Source organism: Mus caroli, unplaced genomic scaffold (genome assembly GCF_978045245.1).
Source record: "Mus caroli unplaced genomic scaffold, Mus_caroli_1 scaffold_10, whole genome shotgun sequence".
NCBI lineage: Eukaryota > Metazoa > Chordata > Mammalia > Rodentia > Muridae > Mus > Mus caroli.
In genome coordinates this window covers 105401691-105419341 of record NW_028227265.1, presented here as the reverse complement: position 1 = coordinate 105419341, position 17651 = coordinate 105401691, and the positions used below count along the sequence as shown (strand labels likewise).

The 17651-nt window shown below is 40.9% G+C and overlaps 1 protein-coding gene across 4 annotated transcripts in view; it reads right to left on the bottom strand.

Annotated features, from left to right (window-relative positions):
- Positions 1–17651, bottom strand: part of LOC110300542 (A disintegrin and metallopeptidase domain 3) — a 55923-nt gene that overhangs the window by 34169 nt on the left and 4103 nt on the right. For 3 of the 4 annotated variants that reach the window (XM_021170754.2, XM_021170753.3, XM_021170755.3), the window contains exons 3-7: positions 13012–13067; positions 9012–9090; positions 3928–4004; positions 3343–3520; positions 2299–2364 (exon numbers count right to left, since the gene is read on the bottom strand). In XM_021170754.2, the coding sequence (XP_021026413.1) occupies positions 2299–2364; positions 3343–3520; positions 3928–4004; positions 9012–9090; positions 13012–13067 (456 nt within the window). Of the gene's footprint in view, positions 1–2298; positions 2365–3342; positions 3521–3927; positions 4005–9011; positions 9091–13011; positions 13068–17651 lie in introns of those variants that run through there. The other variant, XM_021170757.2, reaches the window with a different exon arrangement.

Below are 17651 nucleotides of genomic sequence, written 5' to 3'. Positions count from 1 at the left end.
CTTTTCCCAGTTACTGTCTTTACTATGTTTTATACATAACTCTAAAGCCATAACTAGAGTATTAAAAAGGCATGGGTGTGACTAACTTCCTCTTTACAGGCATAGAAATAAATATTCCTAAATGTCTCCATCAAATTCCTCCCCCTCGGAGCTCATGGAAGAGGATGAGGATATAGGAAGAGCAGAAGAGCCAGGGGTGATGGAGGACACCAGGGAAACAAGGCCTTCCAGACACGACAGGGCTAGCGTGCATCTGAACTCAAGAGACTGTGGGAGCATGCGCAGGGCCTGCGTGGGTCTGTGCCAGATGGGGTCCCAGTGCAGAAATGAGAGGTGGACACAAGCTCTTTCCCTAACCCAGAAGCTGTCTCTAATTGATAACCACTTGCAAAGGAAAAAAAAAAGTTTTCTCCAATGAAATCTCACTGGGGCAATAAACCACACCTAAAGACCGCTTTTGCCCAGCGATAGATGGCCAACACAAAATGAACTCAATGGCATCTTTGTCTTTCTTCTCATTATAAGTCTTTTGCGTATATTATGGCTTCCGGTTTTGTCTGTTTATGGGACAGCTGTATGTGTGAACATGTGAGTTTTGGGGTCTATGTGTGTTTCTTGTGGGATTTTGTTGTTGTTGTTAGTTTTCTTTCCTTCTATTTGTTTTGTCCTATTCTGATTGTTTTCACCTGTTTTGTAGGGCAAGACAGAAAAGGTGAGTGTTTGGAAGAAGAGGAGAGGAGGGGAAGGGAGGCTGCAATCAGAATGTACTGTAAGAAAAAAAAACACTTTTAATAAAAGAAAAATAGAAAGAAATTAGAGATATAATTAAGAATTGTTTGTCTTGTCGACGATGGCACGTGTAACATTAACTAGGATACAATCAAAATGACTGTGGTTAGGTGGGAATCAGTAGGGTGGGGCAGGAGGCAACAGTTATCCAATTTAGTATTTAATGAAATAACTCCCAGTATAATGGAAATGAGATCTAGGATCAATAAGAAACCTGTTAGTCTCTCTGATAAAGTCAGACTATTGTGTAGTAGAGCCTTTACATAAAACGTCATATGCCATTGCTACGACCCTTAATGCCAGTATAAGGTTAGCTGATGATATGCTGTATGCTCTGCAACGCTTTTGCATACTTGGCATACTTGGCATTTTTTTCTGATAAAAATTAAGCTTTTATTTCTTGAATTCTCTCAGTATTATAACAATGGTCCATTCAGTGTCTAAGGTTTAATTAATACTTATTTTATGAAATATGGCCAATGGTAATGTGGAGATATATATATATATATATATATATATATATATATATATATATATTTCTCATGCATTTATTTTTGTATTTTTTCTTTTTTCTTTTTCCAATTTCTTATTAGGTATTTTCTTCATTTACATTTCAAATGCTATCCTGAAAGTCCCCCTATACCCTCCTCCCACCTGCTCCCCTACCCACCCACTCCCATTTCTTGGCCCTGGCATTCCCCTGTACTGGGGCATATAAAGTTTGCAAGACCAAGGGGCCTCTCTTCCCAATGATGGCCGACTAGGCCATCTTCTGCTACATATGCAGCTAGAGACACGAGCTCTGGGGGTACTGGTTAGTTCATAATGTTGTTCCACCTATAGGGTTGCAAGCCCCTTCAGCTCCTTAGGTACTTTCTCTAGCTCCTCCATTGGGGTCCTGTGTTCCATCCAATAGCTGACTGTGAGCATCCACTTCGGTGTTTGCCAGGCACTGGCAGAGCCTCACAAGAGACAGCTATATCAGGGTCCTTTCAGCAAAATCTTGCTGGCACATGTTTAAGCAGAGGGGAAAAAAATGTTATCTTTGGAGACAAGGTCCTCTTGTGCTAGAACTGACTGGTAGGAAACTCAGTCATTCTGCCTCCTCCTCCTGAGGGTTGAGATTACTGGGACATGTCATCATGTCTGACTCTTGAACAGAGTAAAAACATTTATATTAAAGCAGTGAGACGTGGACAGGAGAGATGACTGGGCAGTTAAGAGCACTTACTGCTCTTCTAGAGGACCTCAATCCAGTCCCCAGAAGTGCACACAGCAGCATCAGTAACTATGGTTCCTGAGGGTCCGACTCTCTCTTCTGGATCCTGAGAGTACTGCATGCACATAGTGCACAGACTTTACAATGCAGGCAAAAACCAAAAACACCCGTACTCATAAGGGAACAAAAATAACGTGGCAAAGAAAAAAAAAAGCCGTTACAGTTTCCTATTCACATTCCTCCCTGAGTTTCTCTACAACACAAAACGTCAGAAGGCAGGTCCCTCCTACCATGGCTTTATCCATGATGATCTTTATCCTCAGAATTCTCTTCGTTAGTGTCCAGTTCGAACCTTTCTGTGGAACAATAAAAAACATCAATAAGATAAAACCTTCAATCAGGTATGACACATATGTCTGCTAGAGTACTGATTCCAGGCTGTTTACTGTACTTATTTGAGTAACATAGACAATAGATATGATCTCTAGTCTCGGAACTCTTTAAAGTAGAATGCTCTAAAGGCAGTATGAGTGGATACAAACTGTTCAGTCTCATAACAAAAACAAAGAAAACCTCGGCTGTTTGAGAGGTGCTTCATTCTGATGAGGTTTTCTGCCTTTGCTGAGTGCCTCCCATTGAGGAAGTCTGTGGAGCTATTCATCGTTTATTCGTAAAGTAAAATATATTAGCCACGATATATCTTGTTACTCCCAATTTGACTTGTGGCTTCTTGGACATTATTTTTTGCAACATGACTTACTTATTTCCAGAAAATTAATATTTAATAACATGAAATGTGCATATATGTGTATATATGTGCACATGTATGTTATGTATGGAGCTGGCGTCTGTGACCATAGAGGTTAGTTAGTCCAATGTCTAGAGAGGAAACCAGAACCCAGGAGCTGTTCTCAGTCAAAAGCCCTCAGCTGGAGACCCATAAGGACATGACATCCGGGTTCCAATCGGAGCCAGACTATGAATAGCAAAGAAATGTTTTGTTTTGTTTTGTTTTTTACAAAGCAAATGTATTGGCAAAGAAAATACCAAGTATCAGTAAGTAAACCCAGAACCAATTATGTTACTGGTAAGCAAATTCCTGCAAATAGTTACAATGTGCATCTATACAAACTTCTCATATAACTATACAAACTGTTGTAACAAGTTTGATGGTTTAAAAAAAAATGTATGTTTCCTTGTTATTTTCTAAAGACTATCTGAGGAAACCAGTGATACCTTAAAAATAATTTCTATCAAACAGTTTAACAGTTTCCCACAGTGTATCCAAATCTCAAGATTTGAATAGAGGTAGAGCACGTAGAGGTCGGACTCACCTCTGGTTTGACAAGGATTCGGTAGGACTGACTTTCTTGCTCAGAATTTGCGTAGTTTTCTTTTAAAGGCGAATAGTCAATTTTGTTATTCTTAATTTCATAAAGTATGTGTTCAAATGTAGCTGAAGACTCCAAGGGCTCAATTCCATAAGTGATGTTCTCTAACTGCAACAAACCCCTAAGTATCAGGAAAAAAAACATTTTTTTAAATGCAACTGCCATAGATTTCCCACTGAGAACTTGCATTAAGTTTTAAACCCAATTTCATATCTATCTTCCCTCCATTGTGCTATAGAAGAATGGTGTGGGGCTGGTGTGTCTGGGAAACGCAGGTTCTCTTTCTTCTAGTGACAGGCATTTTCTGCTTAAGTTTTATAATAGCAAAATACCCAAATAAGTACATGGGAGGACTAGAGGAAGAGGAGAGAAGAGAGGAGCTGTGTGATCAGTGCCACCACACTCTACAGGTCTGGTCGGTTGGTTGTTTGGAGGTGGGTGCCCATTCTATTCTCACAGAAGAGGGTGAGATGGTAGAAGCCGAGGAGGGGTTGACATAAATCTCTGTGCGCACTTCCAGAAGGGTACCTGAGACCTGAGCAAGTGTTGAGTGTTACTGTTGATACTGGGATCTCGACAGCATGTCCTTGATAAAAGCAGTGCGTCTAGGAAGAAGCAGAAGAAGTGTTATAGCTGCTTCTCACACACAGCCCTCAGGGTCATACCCACTTCCTGACTATATAGCAGACATCCACTTTTAGCCATTCTGTTCCGTGCCCAGTGGTCAACAGCCTTCCCGCCCTCCCAGATATGCTTCCTGAGTCCCTTCATGGGCTCCACTCATCATTACTATTTTCCTCTCTCTCTGAAATATTCTTGCTATGACTCTAATTTCTGACAACTGTTTGTCTGAATCATTCCCTTTTAGCCAGATTGTCTAAGTGCATAGTGCATACCCACTAGACTTAATTACATGAAGGATGAATTCAACTATGAACATTTCAATCCATTCTGGGGGGTCAGGCAAAAGGGTTTTGTAAATATTTCTTCATTTATTTCACATGTCTGCATGTACCATGCATGCCACGGTGGGCATTCAGAGGTCAGAGTTCAACTTTTGAGAGTCAGTCCCGCCTTCTCCCACGTGGGACCTGGGGATGGAACTCTCTCGTTACCGGGCTTTGCAGGAAGCATCTTTACCCACTGATCCATCCATCTTGCCGGTTCAAGAAGTATTGAGCTGACATTTCTTCGCCTTGCTTTTTCTCAATATCGCGATAGAAAGGCCATCAACTGTCACTAGTGCAAACACTCTTCCTGACTGACTTCACCGAGGTTGGCTATCCTCAAACATGGCCACGAGCACCTCTGGTAAGCCCCTCCTCCTCGTGTGTCTAAACTGTAGTGATTTTCAGATTCCTTTTTGTTCCTACACTGTGAGAGCTTCCCTGACACGCCATCACCCCCTCCAAATGTGTCTCTGGATTAAAAGCATCCGGGAACGGATCTCCGTTTAGTCTAACACGACACAAACCCCATTCCATACCTCATCGCCATCAATTAGAACAGCAGGCTAGCTCTTTCCACAAGGGCAGTCATTAGAGGCCAGACAAGCACACCATCGCCTTCAGCACAGTGCCCAATCCACTCCCACTACAGGACTTTCCACAGACAGAGAGATCTCCACATGCTGCGTGCCAAGCAAGAGGAGCAGCAACCTGCATCTGTAAGTGGTGCCAATGGTGCTTCCCAAAGAAGTACAAGGTAACCCAGGTCCCTGCCCACGATTACCACAGGCATCTCTTGCAGGATGTCCTTCCTGTTAAGGTGCCATAGCAAGAGTCACTCAGACAGAAGTGTGATGGACAGCAAAGCACAAGGTTGGCAATTAATGAGAGGAAAGCCAGAGAGAACTCACTCTGTCCCACAAGTCTCATGTAACCTGTGTGGCATACCATCTGCCTCAGGGACCCACCAGACAGGCCCACGTTTAACCCAGTAGAGAGAGGCTGACCCACTTTCCAGAATACTGCTTTCAGAGTAGCCGGCAGCAGCCCTAGAAAGATGATAAGCCTCCTAGAATCTGGTTTCAAGTAGGAAAACAAGGACTTAGTTCGAGTGTCCAGTGCCCCAACTTTTCTAAGAGGAATTCCCAGAGCAGCATTTGTACCTGTTCAAGGAGCTGTAAGGGGTGTGGCACAGCATGTGCACGGGCACACAGGGGCACAGAACCAGCCTACATGCCTATTAGTGGGTAAATGGATAAAGAAGAAGCCATAGAACCTATGAAAAAGTCATTTAATTATAGGAGGAAGTATTAAGAAAGAGGCACAGGACCATGGAGGAGAGAAGGGTAAGGTATGAATGAAGTCAAAACATCACATGCTTGTCTAAAATGTCTTAATGAAACCTGCTTTACACAGTTAATATAGGTTATTAATAAAAGAAAAAAACATTTCAAAACACAAGTATATAAGCATCTTGACAGTAAGGATAAAATACTAAAAGCAAAAAATAATTTTATGAGTACCACATTACATGTGCTAGCTTAATGAATCTATTATTGTCAAAGTTGAAATGATAACAGAATCAAACCGGTTGCCAGAGGACACAGCCATCCTAAATGCACAAGCATCAGTTAAATGTCCCAGCTTCAAGAACCTTGCCACAAACACTGATAACTAAGGAAGAACATAGACCCCAAACACTGTCTCAGAGAGGGGGGAAAGAGAGGGAGAGGGAGAGAGAGAGAGAGAGAGAGAGAGAGAGAGAGAGAGAGAGAGAGAGAGAGAGAGAGCCTAGCTCAAGCACAAGGCAGAAAGCAGCACTAACCCTAACTATGCAGAAAACCCTCTCTAACCACTCAGCAGAAGTGCACATTCCTTCCAAGTGACCCAAACAGTTCACCTAAGTGCCTACATTAGGCCATAAAGTGAATAGTCACGAGTTTAACTGGTAGTGTGTTTTGGCTACAGTAAAAAAATTAGGACAGAAATCAGGTAACAGACAAAAGTTGCTGACTACTTACAAATTAAACATCATGGTTTTGGAAACTTCCTGAGTCAAAGCAGAAGACGCAAGAGGGATTTAAAATATTGCGTTCCTTATAGGAACTTCTGTCTGAACCGAAAAGACATGGCCCACATTGCTGTGGATGCAGAGAAAAATTCAAGTGGAGAGGCACAAAGTGGGCATAGAGGCTTACTACAGAAAAGAGGAAGCAGACAGAAAACTGACAAGGAACTCCTAGTCAGGTGTGAGGAAGGAAAGGAAACACACAAATTAAAAGATATAAAATTGAAAGTTGGAAAACACAAAGAAACTGGAGATCTGATTCTTTGACAAATCCAGTAAGTTAAAGAAACAAGCCTGTAGGCAAGAAGGTCAAACTTAGAACACAGAGACCATTCTTGCAAGCTATTGAATACTCCTGCACTGCCTACTGTCGTGGGGGTCAACACGGGGACTCAACAAATCCACATCGGGCACCAGCGCCTGAGACCACAAAAGGAACACAACACAAAAAAAGAGAAACGTGGGTCAACGCGGCTACAAACGTTAAGTAGTCTGGGCTGGCAGCTAGCAAGCTCCCGCGCTGCGCCCCGGATGTCCACAGGCGCAGACCCCTAGTGGAGCGACTCATCAAATATGCCAGCTGTTAAAATGGGTCTTACACATCCACGGAGAAGAAGCTAACACTTGCCATGTTCTTACAGAGGCCAGTGTTGCCGTGATGCAAAAACTGGACAAAGTTAATACAAAAGAGAGAGAGAGAGAGAGAGAGAGAGAGAGAGAGAGAGAGAGAGAGAGAGAGAGAGAGAGAGAGAGAGAGAGAAACATAGACTGGTGGCTGTGATGGACTTAAGGATAGTTTCTTGGTAATCGTCACCGATGTGGTGCATGTTTGAAGGAGCCTATATGTCAAAACAAAACATACTTTTGTTTTAAAATTGCCAGTTGTTTTTTTAAGGGAGTTTTATTTTTTTATTATTTTTTTTTTTGCACTACTCCTGGCAATAACAATCAAAATTCATTCCGCATTAAGGGAGTTTTAAATTAGAATTAAATTAATATTTCTTGGTTCCTGAGATAAATTTAAAATCTAATTATCAATCCATCCATGCAATCTCTAATGGGACAAAGGAAGACATGTTTTATTGTTTTTATTTAATCTTATTTTACTTAATTTTTTTTCTAGATGCCCATTTTCTAATGAGAGAGAACAAGAAGTGCTGGGGATTTGGAGTGAGTGAAGACTTGTGGAGGGTCTGGGAGAAGTTGGGGGACAGAAACCATAATCAGAATATATTATAGGAGGGGGAAATCCTATTTTTAATTTAAAAAAAATGAAAAAACAAACAACCAAGCAAACAAAAACTAAGCCAGATCTACCTTAAGACCCAGCTCCCCCACCCCCACCCCCACCCCCACTCTGGGTTACACATGCAGAAGAAAAGGAAGCAACATTCTAAAGATACCTGAACACCCTTGGCTAGGGAAACACTGCTCACAATAGCTAAACTACAGAATCAGTAGTGGTCGCTTTTCAGCTGCTGAAGAGAAGGCAGACTGCACACAGAGCAGCTCACACACACATACAGTGGGATATATTATTGACAGAGAAAATTCAAAATCTCATCTGTCTAGTACAAAGAGTGGAAATGAGGACCTTACTTCATTACTAACAATAATTAATAATTAATTCCACTAATAATAATAAGCCCAGCCCACTCAGACAAGTACCACATATTCTCTGCCATATGTGGTAAAACCAGAAAGATAAATCGGGTTCTAGAGCAGTAGAGGAGCCGGGGACAGCGAGAGAGAACGGATGACCGGAAGTTCGATTTGTTCCCTGCACATGATACACAAGTGTTGAAAAGGCCACACTAGACCCTGTTGGTTTTCACAATGAATAAATGTTAATCAAAGTTAATTGTAAAATGCAGACAGCTAATAGTCTCCCCCTCAGCTCTGATACTGAGGTATGCAAGGTGTGCCAAGACCTTTATGTCAGCCTCCCTTCCTTGTACTACAGCCCGCCACTCCCGTCCACCCATCCACCCTTGCGTGGGCCTGAGCTGCTCTGTGTGCAGTCTGCCTTCTCTCACCATTTCCACCCCACCCCCACCCCCTGCTATCTTTCTAGATGGTAATTCCTACCGTCTCCTCCTCCACTATGTGGGGCTTATGAGGCAACATTCCCAACCTTTCATTGTTCCTTCCCCTCCCACCTGCCTTTTCTTTTCCATCTGAAACTTGAAGTAACGAATCTAAGTTGCTCATGATACCACAAACCTGTGATTCTGACAGCGATTTTGTCACTGGCCTAGGCTCCTTCATGATACCTCGGCAGAGAAGTTATCACCACACTCAGAGGGAGGGAACACGAGAGAGGTTGGCGAGGGATGGGGAGACATAAGGGGTTAAGTGATATGATAGTTTTTCAATTAAAAATAAATTTAAAGGGCAAAAACTAGCTTCTAAAGGTAACATATTACATGAATCCATGTGTATATGGAAACAATCTATCTATATATAATGTATGATAATAACTTCTAAATTGAAAGACATGGATATATAAGAGGAAAAAAACACCACTATACACACACACACACACATACATACATACATACACACACACAATCTACACAGTAGAAGCTTAAACTTACCTTTACTAAAGAAAAGTATGGTTGCAATGTTCCCAACTTGTCACGCAAATAAGTTCCAAAAAGTGGGTGTAAAAATGACCTATTTCAATCAAAATAATGATATTTTATTGTAATAGTATCATGAATAACATTACATAATTGAATAGTTTATAAACATCAAAACTTCCAGATTAATTAACTAAAATGTATATTTCACAAACCCAAACCCTTGTCTTTTCATTATTAGATTGTGTTCTAATGTTATATTGGATACATTTTTAAAAAAGTAAAGAAAATAATTAACACTAAAACCAGGGAGCAATGTAAGATTAAGACAAATTACATATCTAGCAAATTAATGGTCACAACTATATTGTGTCATTTCAGTTTTAGTTGATATTAACCACAAACACACCTTATGACATGATAACCTTAGTATTTGCTAGTGAATAGAATGGATTCATTATATATCAGCATACAACGGTTCCCATAAAATTACAAGCCACCTCAAAATTCAGAATACCCATTGCTATTTCATCTGCTTAGAACACTGCTTAGTTTCATGCCTGGATTTTAAACTGTTCTTTCCTTGATGTCTAGCTTTTTGTTTGCCTATTTGTTTTAGTTCTTTGTATAATCTAGTTACTAATCTTCAGTTAGACATGTCACTATTAAATATTGATTTCCCAATCTGCAGGGTTCCTCTTCACTTCAGTGGCAGTGTTCCCTGTAGGTCATGAAATTCGATTCATTAGCTGTTGGTTTTAATGCTTGCGCTACTGGGGTCCTGTCCAGAAAGTCCTTTCCCATGCTAATGAGTTTAGACATACTCCCTTCTCCCCCCCCCCCCACGAGGTTCAGGGTATCAGTCTTAGAGTGAAGTCTTAAAGCCATTTGGAGTTGAGTTTTCTGCAGGGCGAGAGATAAGGATCTGGTTTCACTCTTCCATATGGAGCTGTCCAATGTGACCAGCAACATCTGTTAGAGATGCTGTCGTTTGTTTCTCCAAAGTGTACTTTTGGCCTCTTGGTCAAACATCAGGTAGCTTTACAAGTGTGTATTTATGTTAGGGTCTTCACTGGATAAGCACAACAAGCATCTATACAAGTATTTCACCCAAACACTAAAGAATGTACAGTCTTCTCAGCAGCCATAGAACTTTCCCCAAAAGCAATCACATAGTGGATCACAGAACAAGATTCATCACATATAGGAAAATGGAGATGACATCTTTCCTTCTATCCTTTCACATAAAACTGGATACCATCAACGGCAGAAACTAGAGAGAGTACACAAACCATACAATGGACTAATGAATAATTGAATCAAGGGAGAACTCAAGAGGGAAGCATAAAATTCCTAACAGTAAATGAAAACACAGCATTCTAAACTCGATGAAGCACTCTTTAGGCAGCCCTGGGAGGTTGAGAGGGTAGCACTAACTGCTTACATTGAGAGAACTTTAAAAAATTAATGGTGCGCCTCAAGACCTTGGAAGTATAAGAACCAGCAATACACCCAAACCAAGTGGGAAAAGGGAATCAAAATGAACTAGATATGAAAAATTACAAAGAAGCAGTGGAATGAAGAATGGTTTCTTTGAGAAGATTAATGAGATAACAAACCTTTAGTCATTTAACCAATTAATAAAATTAAAGACAAAATGGGAGCTATCATGACACTAAGAAAATTCAGGGAATCTTTCTTTAATCGTAAGCATTAAAAACCTAAATTATAAGTGCCTGGCTTGTACCACTGGAGCTTGAAGCTTCAATCCCAAACTGGAAATCTAAGAGATATATATGCCTACAAAAGCTAAAGCTAATTCAGGATACACTCCCATAATGTCCAATAAGATAGAAATAGTAATTAAAAATCTAAAAACAAACAAACAAAAAAACCTGGGGTTGGGGTCAGACAGAATCCAGATCCCCAGAGAAGAACTAATGCCAATACTCCTCAAATTGTTACATAAAATACAAAATGAAGGAATACTTCTGAATTATTTTTATAAATTCAATATTACCCTGATACCAAAATGGACATAGATAGACCCAATACACACACACACACACACACACACACACACACACACAAAAGACAATTATGGGCTTTTCACTGATGACCTGGATGCAAAACTTCTCAGTAAAATACTTGGAAGCCCAACTCAAGAACACATAAAAATATTGCCTACTATGATCAAGTCAGCTTTATTACAAAGGTGCAATGATGATTCAGCATACATAAATCAATAAAGATATACATAGGCTTCAAATCATCTCATCAGATGTAGAAAGGCCGTTGACATCCTTTCCTGATAAAAAGTTCCAGTGAAATCTAGGGATACAGGAGACATATCTGTACATAATAAAGACAATTTATAACAAGCCCACTACCAACATCTTGGTCAATGGGGAAAAAAATTCAAAACATTTTCACTAAAATCACGGATATGACAAGGATGTCCACTTACATTATACCATTTACAGCTATTTATACTTGTCGCTTTGGGATTTTGATACATGGAGATTAAATATGACCTAGGGGAGCCTGTTCGATATCATTTGATTATATCTGTGGAATTCGATACAGAGTCAGATGTAACAACGATTTCAGTTTCATCTTCCATGGGCCTTAGACAAAATGCCTGCCAGAGCATGACAAGAAATCTACTTGTTAATGTCATTTTCTAAATTTAGAAGAAAACCCTTTTACCTATTCCACTATATGCTACAAAATTTTACACTGAATAATGTTAATAAGATCTATACCAACACTGAGAGAGTGCACTGTGCACACTATCAAACAAGGACTGACCTTTTCAAGGCAATCTACATATGGAGAAAATGTTTAGCAGTTGCTACACATTTTATAGAAAGACAAATATAGACAAAGGTTGTGGATCGCCCTGGTGCTGTTTGTCTTTTGTCTCTGCTTTCTCTGCTTTCTCAAGAGGGCCTGCCTTGGACAAGAGTGGGTCAAGTACTCAGGTGATTTCACGTGAACCTGCTCCCCACCTCAAGTGTTCAAATAAAGGCTAGAGTCTCTGGGCAGTGGAAGAAAAGGTGGGGCTGAAAGTTTTGGAGAGGGAAAGAGAGAAAGAAGAAAGGGAGATGAGGGAGGAGAGAGAAAAGGACGAAAAAGGGAGTAGCAGAAAGATGAAGCAGTAGTAGGAGGCCCGGAGGAACTGCAAGTAGCAAGGGATTTCCTAGCCGGGGCAGAGTAGTATAGCGGTCTGTCTGCCCAATCTAGGAATGCCGTTTGTAGTTAGATTAATTGAGTTGTGTGTTCTTTGCACGGGCTTATTGGGGTTGGAGATTTACTGCAACAGTCAAGGATTGGAAGATGATATACAAGGTTAATACCACTGGCTTCCTAACAGAATAAAGGGAGAAAGGAGGGGATGGAAAGAGTCAACACTGGACACTGTGACACTGTGGCAAAAAGACAAACACAGCTGTTTGTTGGCAAAACCTTTTGAGCATTGAGAGAAATGTAAAGTATGTTATTCAAGAAAGAGCAGCAAGTTAGCTGGGAACATAAGACAGAAAGAGGCAGGAGGGGTGCTGGAGCAGACCAGAGAGGGGGTTGGTGTTGGAGCAGAGAGGGGAGGGGCTGGTGCTGGAGCAGAGAGGGGAGGGGCTGGTGCTGGTGCTGGAGCAGAGAGGGGAGGGGCTGGTGCTGGTGCTGGAGCAGAGAGGGGAGGGGCTGGTGCTGGAGCAGAGAGGGGAGGGGCTGGTGCTGGAGCAGAGGGACTTGCACATTGTGAAGGCAGAGCTGCTTTAAGGCTTTTGATAATCTTCATTTATCAGATATGTCTTAAGACATTATTAATGTAGACTATTAATGTAGACTATTAAAATCTCACAAGAAAGATTTAAAAATCTCAGTTCCACATGAATCTTAAAGAAGACAGAGCCTGCTAAGTAAATGGATTGGTTGTGCTCAGCTTAGGGAATAGTTGAGGAAGAGGCAAGGGGAAACAGCTGTGTGCAGTGAGAGCAATCACTTGCTGACTTACTGTTTTTCAAGTTGGAGTGTATATGCTTTGCCCTCAATTCTGACCACATAAGTGACCTGTGACAACAAAAGTGGGAAGAGAGAGAAAGCCATTATTAGAAATGTCAATTCCTTAAAAGTAACAGGCTACGACTGATGTATATGCACGTTTTATATGACCAGACATAAAAGCCTAAATATTCTCAAACACAAATGACCTCACAATAGTCTCTACTATGTCTCATGTTTCTTACATATATGTGCCCTTTCCAGTTCGTGTGTTACTTCTCTTGAGCCCATATTCCATCCATCCTCATTTAATAAATAAAATAACACACAGACACAGAGACAACAGGCAGAAAGGCACAGGCACGCTCTCTCTCTCTCTCTCTCTCTCACACACACACACACACACACCCTATAAGCTGTGTTTTTCTCATCCAATACTGGCATACCCTCATTGCTACTGTCGTTACTGAACCTAAAGGGGGAATCAATCAAATACAAATGTCTTCCGCTACCAAATAACACCGGGATCATAGACACTGAAAGGCCATATGAAATAAATCCATATTACAAATAGTAGCAGTCATTATTTGCAAGATTGATACATAATATTAACTATAATGGGTATGTTTTACTCCCATAAATCAAAAGATAAACAACTGGAAAGCAAATTTCATGATGCCAGTTTCTATAGCCCGAGAAAATGAAGCAGCAAGCAGATACGTTGTGATGAAACCTACAGGACAGGTGCAAATCAGGCACGTGCATGTCACAAACTGGTGAGAATAAAGAATACAGAGAAAACGTGCTTAAAGAAAAGCAACCTAAGAACATGGGGGACATTGGGGGGGCTGCAAGGAAGCTACAAAAGGAAAGGAGTTGGGTATGATCAAGATATGTCATATACATGTAAGAAAAATTTCAAAGACTAAACAGAAACATCACTTAAAATGCCACATCCAGATTTGGGGTGTGAAATATTATTTCCTTGTGGCTTGAATATTATCTATTGTCAAATCCCAAGAGGCAAGTTTTAAAACTATGCAGGCTAACATCCATGTTATATATTGAATTAAAGAGTCTAAGAATGGCATTAGTTAGGGAAGCAGAAACCGACCTGAGTAGGGCCACAGGCCTCATCCGGCCGGATCAGCACCGGGGTAGCTAGAGCGCAGGGTCGGCTGACACCCGCCAGCTACCCACGACCCCCGCCACAGGATTTTGAGACTGCTGGTGAGTGGAACACAGCTTCTGCTCCAGTCCAATCACGCGGGACCTGAGACTGCTCTGGTTGGGGAGAGAGAAATCCCGCCTACATAGGGCCACAAGCCTCTTCCGGTCAGAAAAGCACCGGGGTAGCTAGGGCGCAGGGTCGGCTGACACTCGCCAGCTACCCACAACACCCGCCACAGGATCTTAAGACTTCTGGTGAGTGGAACACAGCTTCTGCTCCAATCCAATTGCGTGCGGGACCTGAGACTGCATTAGTTAGGGAAGCAGAAACCGGCCTGAGTAGGGCCACAGACCTCATCCGGCCAGATCAGCACCGGGATAGCTAGAGCACAGGGTCGGCTGACACCCGCCAGCTACCCACGACCACCGCCACAGGATTTTGAGACTGCTGGTGAGTGGAACACAGCTTCTGCTCCAATCTTTAAACAGTGACAACGACAACAACTAACCCCAGAGATTACCAGATGGCGAAAGGTAAACGTAATAATCTTACTAACAGAAACCAAGACCACTCACCATCATCAGAACCCAGCACTCCCACTTCGCCCAGTCCAGGGCACCCCAACACACCGGAAACCTAGACACGGATCTAAAAGCATATCTCCTGATGATGGTAGAGGACTTCAAGAAGGACTTTAATAACACACTTAAAGAAATACAAAGGAACACTGGTAAACAGGTAGAAGACATTAAAGAGGAAGCACAAAAATCCCTTAAAGAATTGCAGGAGAACACTGCTAAAGAGTTAAAAATCCTTAAAGAAAAACAGGATAACCTAATCAAACAGGTAGAAGTCCTTAATGAAAAACAGGAAAACACATCCAAACAGATGATGGAAATGAACAAAACCATACTAGACCTAAAAAGGGAAGTAGACACAATAAAGAAAACGCAAAATGAGGCAACACTGGAGATAGAAACCCTAGGAAAGAAATCTGGAACCATAGATACCAGCATCAGCAACAGAATACAAGAGATGGAAGAGAGAATCTCAGGTGCAGAAGATTCCATAGAGAACATAGGCACAACAATCAAGGAAAATGTAAAATGCAAAAAGATCCTAACTCAAAACATCCAAGAAATACAGGACACAATGAGAAGACCAAACCTACGGATAATAGGAGTGGATGAGAATGAAGATTTTCAACTCAAAGGACCAGCAAACATCTTCAACAAAATTATAGAAGAAAACTTCCCAAATCTAAAGAAAGAGATGCCCATGAACATACAAGAAGCCTACAGAACTCCAAATAGACTGGACCAGAAAAGAAATACCTCCCGACACATTATAATCAGAACAACAAATGCTCTAAATAAAGATAGAATACTAAAAGCAGTAAGAGAAAAAGGCCAAGTAACATATAAAGGCAAGCCTATCAGAATTACACCAGATTTTTCACCAGAGATTATGAAAGCCAGAAGATCCTGGAAGGATGTTATACAGACACTAAAAGAACACAAATTCCAGCCCAGGCTACTATACCCAGCCAAACTCTCAATTAACATAGATGGAGAAACCAAAGTATTCCACGACAAAACCAAATTCACACATTATCTCTCCACGAATCCAGCCCTTCAAAGGATAATAACAGAAAAAAAACAATACAAGGACAGGAACCATGCCCTAGAAACAACAAGAAGGTAATCCCTCAACAAACCTAAAAGAAGACAGCCACAAGAACAGAATGCCAACTTTAACAACAAAAATAACAGGAAACAACAATTACTTTTCCTTAATATCTCTTAATATCAATGGACTCAACTCCCCGATAAAAAGACATAGACTAACAAACTGGCTACACAAACAAGACTCAACATTTTGCTGCTTACAGGAAACTCATCTCAGAGAAAAAGATAGACACTACCTCAGAATGAAAGGCTGGAAAACAATTTTCCAAGCAAATGGTAGGAAGAAACAAGCTGGAGTAGCCATTCTAATATCTGATAAGATTGACTTCCAACCCAAAGTCATTAAAAAAGACAGGGAGGGACACTTCATACTCATCAAAGGTAAAATCCTCCAAGAGGAACTATCAATCCTGAATATCTATGCTCCAAATACAAAGGCAGCCACATTCATTAAAGAAACTTTAGTAAATCTCAAAGCACACATTGCATCTCATACAATAATAGTGGGAGACTTCAACACACCACTTTCACCAATGGACAGATCATGGAAACAGAAACTAAACAGGGACACAGTGAAACTAAGAGAAATTATGAATCAAATGGATCTGGCAGATATCTACAGAACATTCTATCCTAAAACAAAAGGATATACCTTCTTCTCAGCACCTCATGGTACCTTCTCCAAAATGGACCACATAATTGGTCACAAAGCAGGCCTCAACAGATACAAAAATATTGAAATTGTCCCATGCATCCTATCAGATCACCATGGACTAAGGCTGATCTTCAATAACAAAATAAATAATAGAAAGCCAACCTTCACGTGGAAACTGAACAACACTCTTCTCAATGATACCTTGGTCAAGGAAGGAATAAAGAAAGAAATTAAGGACTTTTTAGAGTTCAATGAAAATGAAGCCACAACATACCCAAACTTATGGGACGCAATGAAAGCATTTCTAAGAGGAAAACTCATAGCTCTGAGTGCCTCCAAAAGGAAACTAGAGAGAGCACACATTAGCAGCTTGACTACATACCTAAAAACACTAGAACAAAAGGAAGCAAATTCACCCAAGAGGAGTAGACGGCAGGAAATAACCAAACTCAGGGGCGAAATCAACCAAGTGGAAACAAGAAAAACTATTCAAAGAATCAACCAATCAAGGAGCTGGTTCTTTGAGAAAATCAACAAGATAGACAAACCCTTAGCCAGACTCACTAGAGGGCACAGGGAAAGCATCCTAATTAACAAAATCAGAAATGAAAAAGGAGACATAACAACAGATCCTGAAGACATCCAAAACACCATCAGATCCTTCTACCAAAGGCTATACTCAACAAAACTGGAGAACCTGGATGAAATGGAGAAGTTCCTAGACAGATACCAGGTACCAAAGTTGAATCAAGATCAGGTTAATGATCTAAACAGCCCTATATCCCCCAAAGAAATAGAAGCAGTCATTAATAGTCTCCCAACTAAAAAAAGCCCAGGACCAGATGGGTTTAGTGCAGAGTTCTATCAGACCTTCAAAGAAGATCTAATCCCAGTTCTTCACAAACTATTCCACAAAATAGAAACAGAAGGTACTCTACCCAACTCATTCTATGAAGCCACAATTACTCTGATACCTAAACCACAAAAAGACCCAACAAAGATAGAAAACTTCAGACCAATATCCCTTATGAATATTGATGCAAAAATCCTCAATAAAGTTCTTGCTAACCGAATCCAAGAACACATCAAAACAATCATCCATCCTGACCAAGTAGGTTTCATCCCAGGGATGCAGGGAT